Raw genomic sequence first — 8,475 nt, forward strand, 5'->3', positions numbered from 1 at the left:
GATGATAAATATTATAGATTGTGGAGCCAAACTTGGTCCAGTTTACAATTGTCGAAGTCGAAGTTTTATTACTTAGATTGAATGTTTTTTAAAAAAAAAAAATTGTTCAAGTAGTTTTTCCCAAACAAAAATTAGAATATTTTGGTATTAAAATAAAAAGAGAGAGAATTCACCCTTATTTAACTATAGAGGTTTACTGCTCTTATAATTTTTAGTTTTTTTATAAATTATTATACCTATGATTTAATTTAATGTTTTTGGGGAAAAAAAACTCTGATTGGAATTATTATTATTATTATTTATTTTTTGATATGAAATAATTCTTCATTTGAATTTGAAGTGATATCACTAAATTCCTACCTATAATACCATTATACAAATTTAAACTTTAGACCATTGATGTAAATCCTCCAAATCTTACTTATCCCTCAACAAAACAACAAATATGACGATCATGAAACAATTACCCCGACAAATCCTAATACATAGAAAATTGATACAACTTATTTTTTTATTATTATCTAAGTATCTAGGTTTCGCCCGATCAATCTTGGAGATAGACATTTTTTTATCTAATTCATCTACTAGATAAATTCTAAGTGCAACTTATATATATTCAGATGCCGACCTTCAAACAACTTACTTAATCCTTTTAGGTCTCTAGCTGAGTTGTGTGGGCAAGGGAACTTCATTTCTTATGCTGCTTACTCTATCCTTCTATTGGCAAACACTAAATCTAGGGTTCTAGGCAAAGGCAGAATGGTTTGAATTACCCATAAGCAAAGAAACAAGGCACAATAACAAACAATTGGTTATTTTTTTTTCCTTTTATAAAATCAAAGAGTATCTTGGCATCTTGCAAATGTGATTAAACTATGAAGATAAAATCAGAGTGTGTTAGATTGTTTATTAACAAGGTAACCTAAACCATTAAAATGGCATAGTTTTATTTCATAACTAAGTCCAAATCTAGGGTTAATAGAAAGGGGTAAAGAAATCAAGGGCAAATGAATCTAGGGTTTTGGAGATAACATTTTACCCCAAATTGAGTTAGTGTATACCTTTTAATTTTGGCAAAGCCTTGATTGGATCAAAAAGTACACACCTCAATTAACTTGTTCTTTGATTATCTTGGTGACCTTTTCTTGTCTCCTATTCATTTCAATTCCAATCCCTTTAGGGTTTCCCTTTTTAGTCTAATAGGAACAACCATTGTGCTCCCTTCTAATTTTAGTAGTATGAATATTTTTATATTGGATTTCAGAACTTAATTTAGATTTTAGATATCGAGTTTAGTATAATTATAATTCTTTATTATTCTAATTAAGAATGCCTACTAGATATGCTATTTTTATTTTTAAAATAATGCATATTTTTTCTTTATTTCACTCTCTAAAATATATAAATTTAATAAAATAGAGGAATATAGATAATGAACAAAACTGAGTCGTTTGATTGGACGAACTGATTAGGTCAGTTTGGTAAGTCGGGTTGGGTCAAGTTGATCGTATCGAATAGATCAGTAGTTCAATTTGTTTAATTAGATTAGTTGAGTTGGATTAATCGACTAATCAACCAATTTCAGTTACAAATTGCAACCGTGACTCCAAATTTGGACTCTAACTGTGAGATTGTCGATGCAAACAGCTGGACAGCGAACACAGGAATTCAACCAACGGGCTCTCAGAAGCTAATAATAGTAATATTAATAGTAATACTATAAATATTTCCATACAACTAATCATAACTAAGTTAGGTCTATTTTGAGTAAGATTTTTTTTTAACAAAATCGTGGAAATTTGGAAATTCGGAAGAAAATAAATATAAAAAAAGGTGTTTATTCTATAAAAGGGGGATCCCCGGAAGGGACGACATAACCCGCTGCCTTCTGCCCCTCCGCTCACTCCCAGCTCCGCCTCCGCCACATCGTATCGATGATCACGACCAGAAGAACGCGATGCTGCATCCAGTCATGTAACAGGATGCTCTCTTGCTTTATTATTCTCGGTCTTCCAGTCAAAAATTGGATGTTGGAGGTCGCCCTAGTGGAAGGTAATTACTGCTCAAAATTGAGTCTTTGTTCACTCTGTAGAGGTGATTCAGCTACGTGGTTTTGTTGATTGCGTTCTTGATGTTGTGCTCTTCGATAAGATTCGTTCGTTTTAATTGCCTCTGTCGGTGTCTGGAGGTGGAAAGGTTATGAATCACCGAACTTGGGAACGGGGCTTGCTTTTCTCTGGCTGAATGTTGAGCTGTGGTTGATTTTTGAAATCGATACTAATCGTGGAGATTATTTGTCTTTCCGCAGGTTATTGATTATTCTCTATATCGGCCTGGAAAAAGATCCCTCCTTGCTTTCTTTGTCACTAAGGTCTTGTCGTTACAGCTGAGCTAGGTTAGACATCAGTCGATCTTGCTACCACCCTTAATTGTTCGATTGCCCTATCAAGAGAAATGCAGACCAAATTCCGGATTCATGCAGACCCCTCACTCAACCAGGACCATTTTGACCAAATTCCTGATTCATTGCTCCTTCTCATATTCAACAAGCTCGCTGATGTACGTTCTCTTTGTCGCTGCTTGGCTGTGTCAAAGCGCTTCAATTCCCTTGTTCCCCTTGTTCACGATCTGTATGTCAAGATAGATCGGATAGTGTCTGTTGATGGTGACTGTGATGCTATAAGTCTTTCTTCCCCTAAACCCAGAAATATCTTTGCCCATCTATTAAAGGTCATGTTGTTCCGCATCTTCAAGCCTTTTCATCACCTTCAGAGCACCAACGGTGGAAATAAACCTCTTTTTCCACGAATCTTCCATCATTCCCCAGCTCAAGTCCTCAAGACTTTCACTCAAGTGCGCAACCTGAGGATTGAGCTACCGGCTGCTGATGTTGGAACAGAGGATGGGGTCTTCTTGAAGTGGAGAGCAGAGTTTGGAAGCACTCTTCAGAATTGTGTGATATTGGGTGGAACCAGGATTGAACCTGGTTCTGATTCAGTAAATTCGGAAGGGTCGGTGGAAGACAACGGAAGCATACCAGAGTCCTTCTATACGAATGGAGGGTTGAAGCTGCGTGTTGTTTGGACTATTAGCTCATTGATTGCTGCATCAACAAGGCATTATCTTCTCCATCAGATAGTTAAGGAACACAGAACATTGAAAAGCTTGGTCTTGACAGATGCTGATGGTCAGGGGACATTGACCATGGGAGTCGAACAGCTGAAAGAGTTCAGGGAGAAGCCGTTGACAGCCTCAGCATCATCAAACAGGAGTCAGGTACCAGCATCAAATATGAAGCTAAAATATGCTCCATACTTGGAGCTTCCTGAGGGAATGAGGATGCAGGGAGCTACACTTGTTGTCATCAAGCCTGCTGGAGAAGGGACAAGCTGTGTTAACAGTGGCAAGAAGGAAACTGAGGCATTAGTTTGTGGGGCATTCGATGGGCCATTTCAAGCTGCTGTTACGGCATTAGGGAAGAGACGAACTTACTTGTTGGAGATGAATGGTTTTTAGACTAATTTCATCATTTGGCTTAGTTATCTTCCTATGGCTTGCACTGGTTTTTATTGTCCATTGATGTTGAACCACTTTCAGATTCCCATTTCTACTGGAATGATATTTCACTTCTGTAGTTGAGTAGGAATGCAATTTCCAAAATTTTATGCTTTTTTGTTTAGTAAGAGCATCTGGTTCTATGGTTTAGTGCATAATATGGACTATAAAGGTGTGAATTTTCATCTCATTGTCACGATTTGTATACTTAACTTAAGTTGTACAATGGGTGCAATTACATATCTGAGTGTTGATAAAGGTAGTATTAATTACAACCAACATGGCCATAAGTTATCTCAAAATCGCATTTGGGGAGACCAACCTAGTTTCATATCTCATATCTGAGTTGGGTAGTCTAATGAAATAATGGTTCAACCTTTATTGCTCGAAAACTGTTGTCCTGGTTCTCTTGGAGCCTAATTCTGCTTGAAAATGGTACGAATAGTTTCTACTAAGAACATGCTACAAATTCTGATTGGCTAAATGCCTAATTTTCTTGCAGCCTGCTTCCCCAAGTTTTATCTTTAGTCATTTCTCAATTTGTGATCTGCATGGTCGTTTCATTCTTGGTATGAAAACATACGGATCTCTATTCACCTGATAAATTATAGTTTAAACAATCCGGAATGTTGTGGTCTAGGGATTTAGTTATGAAATATCGTTAGATAAACATGTAGCTGTTTTTGGGAAATGCTATTTGCCTATTTCCATTGTGATGATTCAGACAATAATCATTTTCTGGAAGAGCTCTTTTGTAAGGGATGAGTTACACACGAAAACTCATAGATCACTACCTACCTGATGGATAATGACATCTTTCTGGACAATTTAAGCATCTTTTGTAATTTTGTATCGGCTTTTGATACACATTTTGACAACTGCAGCAATCTTCAGATAGAAAAGCTTGTTTTGTTTCAATAATGTGATTTATAATATGCTCACTGGTGAAAGGACTAGTACCAGTATTATTATTTGTTCACTAACCAAAACACCCATTCAATATAGAATATTTTCCATTTTTTGATTGGGTACAGCAAGTATTCATCTAATACAATTGTGCTATGAGTACTTGCCCACATGTTTATGGGTGATTTATGCAATAAAAGTCCACTTTGAACATAGCTACTGGCCATGTACACTAATGCTGACTACATAAATTTCTTCTCATTCACGTTACAAGATGGATGCAGACAATCATGCTGGGTGGCAATGCATGGGAAGTCAGCCTGAAAGGTAAGTACATGCTGACAATTGATTAACAATGAAAATGAATTGCTCAAAAGAAGCCATCCTTTATCTCTGACCTTATCTGCCCACCCTCCTTATCTGCTTGAAAAGGAGAGGTGGATATCTTGCTGGCAGCAATTGATTTATTCTTTTGATATGGTCAGTAGAAGTCCATGTCTGCGAATCAACTTGTGATGTTTGTGCACTTGGTTAGATATTTAGAATCAAGAACTTGATTTCTTTAATTAGCTTCTTGGTCAACATTTACTTACCTGTGTCTTATTATTGTGTCAAGACCAAAGGAAAAAAGGTTGGTGGGAACCTAATGCCAATGCCAAGGAGAAACATGGAGGCAGTACTGAACTTTGAAGTCGAGATTGATTCTTGGACCATGCGACTGGCTGCCTGCCTATTCCTGATAATTAATTGTGAGTGTTCCAATCGTATCTACAGAGATGCGGTATTTCGTTACTTTTAGAGGTGTGCCTTGCCAGGCGGGCACTAAGAATAATTTCTCATAAGTTGTTTAAAATTGACTGAAGAATTTTGTCTGTTTATTTTGCTGCTTCCATAATGAATCAAGCAGCATGAGTCAACTAAGATGATACTCATAATGAATCAAGCAGCATGAGTCAACTAAGATGATACTCATAATGAATCAAGCAGCATGAGTCAACTAAGATGATACTCATAATGAATCAAGCAGCATGAGTCAACTAAGATCATACTGTGTATGGAGATTATTGGTTAATATTAAGTCGACTGATGAAAGTTGAAACCAAACCTTGAAAAACTATACGATTTGTACCCTGCAAAGGCAATGGACTCTCATTTGCTGCTGCCCACATGCTCCATGCTGCCTGGTTGTGGAAAGGAAGGACAGCATAAATGAGAGAGATGCAAGCCATAAATTTTGCAATCATTCTAGTGGAAGAGTGGGCAAGTATCTGGATAGGAATAATGATGAGGGGCGCAGGTGTTGTCGTTAACTGGGGGAATTTTTAAAATAGACATAAATAATAAAGTTATTATAAAAATAGTTAAAAATAAAACTTTTTACGAATTTAGGTGAGATGAATTCATATCCGGGATTTAAATCCCGCTAATTATTATTTTTTATTTATTCCTTTATATTCCAGGATTTAAATCCCGGTACCTTCTAATTACTGGGATTTAAATCCCGGATATGAATTTTTTTTAATTTTTTTACAAATGGTTTCATTTTTCATTTGCTTAAATTTTATTTTTTTAAAATAAAAAAAAAATAACGACGCTATAGCCCAACAATCACATGAGCGGAATACGGATGGTAGAATTCTTTTTCTCAGACGATTCCTTCCACACTGAAATCGTCGATGTCCGAGATGTGGTACCGATTGAATATAATTTATAGCATATTCGATAAATATTTTTATATTTAGACGTGACAATCTTTCTACCAATAATATAAATGTTGATTTTCCTTATATTAAATATGATAATCTTAAATATTTGTTAAATCTCATAATGTCTTTTATTTTCAATTTATTGAAATTATTTGCTAATATAATTTATATTATATTTAATAAATATAAATATAATTTATTATTATTATTTAAACCTATGTTAATAAAACAATTTAGCTTTGTAAAAGAAATTATAAAAAATTATTACGAATTTGATTTTTTTTAAAAAAAAAAATAAAACTTAAGCAAATGAAAAATGAAACAATTTGTAAAAAAAATAAAAAAAAAATCATATCCGGGATTTAAATCCCGGTAATTAGAAGGTACCGCGATTTAAATCCCGGAATATAAGGAAATAAATAAAAAAAAATAATTACCGGGATTTAAATCCCGGATATGAATTCATCTCACTTAAATTTATAAAAAGTTTTATTTTTACCTATTTTTATAATAACTTTACTATTTATGCTTATTTTAAAAGTTTTCCCTAGTTAACTTCGCAAAATGATTCGGGCTATAAATGTATAAATCAAAGGTAAATTTGCATGCAGTCCCTAATCATAAACTCATCTTTACATGTAGTCCTCATCCACAAAAATCTTTGTTTCCACTCCCTAGTTAAATATATTTGTCTAATTGTCCATGATACTTTTCGGTATAAAAAGTCTAAATTAAATTAGAATCTAGTATATTTTCTATCAATTGAGTACAATTCTTTTTTCACCTCAATTGGATGAAAAATATACTAGATTTTCTTTAAATGATACTCAATTTGATGAAAAATATACTAGATTTTTTTAAATGGTAAATGTTGCTGAATTTACGAGGAATTATATTAAACAAGAAAAAAATCGTGTTCAATTTAATAGAAAATATACTCAATTCCAGTTTAATGTGTTGAATTTGATAGGAATTATACTCATTTTTAGACTATTTGTATCGAAAAAATATTAGGGTTAATTTTGATAGAAAATATACTCAATTCTAGTATAAAGTATTGGATTGTAGTGTAAAGTGCTGAATTTAACTCCCTGCATACTCGTTTTTAGACTTTTTATATCTAAAAAGCTGAGGGACAATTTAGGTAACAATTTTACATAAGAGAGTTGAAACAAGTAATACTTTGCATGCAGAGAGTGGAAATAAAGTTTTTTGTGATTAGAGACTGCATGCAAAGTTGTGATTGTGATTAGGGATTTTTCTCTATTTTACCTCCATTTAACTTGATAAAATTTATCTAAATTTATTCAATTGCAAAATATATGTAATTAAATAAGTTGAAATAAATTAAATTCATTAATATTTATGAATAATATTAGTGAATATTATGAATAATTTATGAATAAAATTATTTATTATTTTATATAAATTTAATTATAAAAAATATATATTTTCATGTTCTTTCAAAATTTAGTATTTATAATACGTTAAAAATAATATAAATTTTATGAATAGGATGATTTTTTAAAAAAAATATAAATTATAAGAATAATAATGTTGATAATTGAGATCCATTAAAAGCTTGAATAATGTTTATAAATAAGTTGAAGATAAGATTTTAAGTAAATTAATTAATAAGTAAATAAATAATATTGAATATAGTAAGTTTAATTTGACTCGGATCATTGACACCTTTAAAGTTGTTGCATTTAATTTTTTTTTTTTTGAAAAATATGGGAATAGGGGCAATTTTTTTTTTTTTTTTTTTTTTTTTTTGGCAAAAGTCACTAGAGGATTTTTTTTTTTTTTATCAAAATCATCAAAAGTATCCTATTGATTTTTTAATGAAAAAGGTATCTCATTCCTATAAAATAGCACAACTGTTTTTCATTATTATACTCATTATTATTATATCTCTTGTCTAAATAGGATACGTTGTAGGAGCTATGAAATTGTAGTTACTATATGAAATTTTTTTAAGATTAAAATTATTCGGAGCTTCTAAAAATATTTTAAATACAATTTTTGAAACTAAAATTGAGTCATTACGGGTTCCACTTATAGTTAGTTGTAGATCTCTGAACGAGTTTCGATTTGATATATTATACATCTTGTGGTTTAATCTGAATCAAAAGTTATGGTCTCTTAAAGTTTATAGTTTAATATTCACATTATAGTACTATAATTTTGTAGTTAGTACAACTGAGATACTATGTTGTTGTAGCAACTACGATTTCGTAGCTATTATAATGTGAATGTCAAGACCTAAATTTTGAGAGATCATAAATTTTGACTCAAGTTAAACTAC

General features: G+C 32.4%; 1 protein-coding gene and 1 long non-coding RNA gene across 2 annotated transcripts; one reads left to right on the forward strand and one right to left on the reverse strand.

Annotated features, from left to right (window-relative positions):
• The first annotated feature begins 1,841 nt into the window (after window positions 1-1,841).
• On the forward strand, window positions 1,842-4,832 carry LOC121984325 (F-box protein At4g18380-like). The gene is made up of 2 exons (XM_042537203.1): window positions 1,842-2,052; window positions 2,309-4,832. The coding sequence occupies exon 2, from the start codon at window positions 2,455-2,457 to the stop codon at window positions 3,514-3,516; it is 1,062 nt and encodes a 353-aa protein (XP_042393137.1). The 5' UTR covers window positions 1,842-2,052; window positions 2,309-2,454; the 3' UTR covers window positions 3,517-4,832.
• Window positions 4,833-4,846: 14 nt separating this feature from the next.
• Window positions 4,847-5,666, reverse strand: LOC121984326. The gene is made up of 3 exons (XR_006112852.1): window positions 5,567-5,666; window positions 5,055-5,229; window positions 4,847-4,959 (listed from the first exon to the last, which is right to left on the reverse strand). It is a non-coding gene; the product is annotated as an uncharacterized LOC121984326 (long non-coding RNA).
• Between the last annotated feature and the right edge of the window lie 2,809 nt (window positions 5,667-8,475).

The sequence above is a fragment of the Zingiber officinale genome, chromosome 5B (assembly GCF_018446385.1).
Source record: "Zingiber officinale cultivar Zhangliang chromosome 5B, Zo_v1.1, whole genome shotgun sequence".
In the NCBI taxonomy this organism is placed as follows: Eukaryota; Viridiplantae; Streptophyta; class Magnoliopsida; order Zingiberales; family Zingiberaceae; genus Zingiber; species Zingiber officinale.

Coding starts and splice junctions, on each gene's coding strand:
- LOC121984325 (XM_042537203.1), top strand. CDS start 2,455: ATGCAGACCAAATTCCGGATTCATGCAGACCCCTCACTCAACCAGGAC.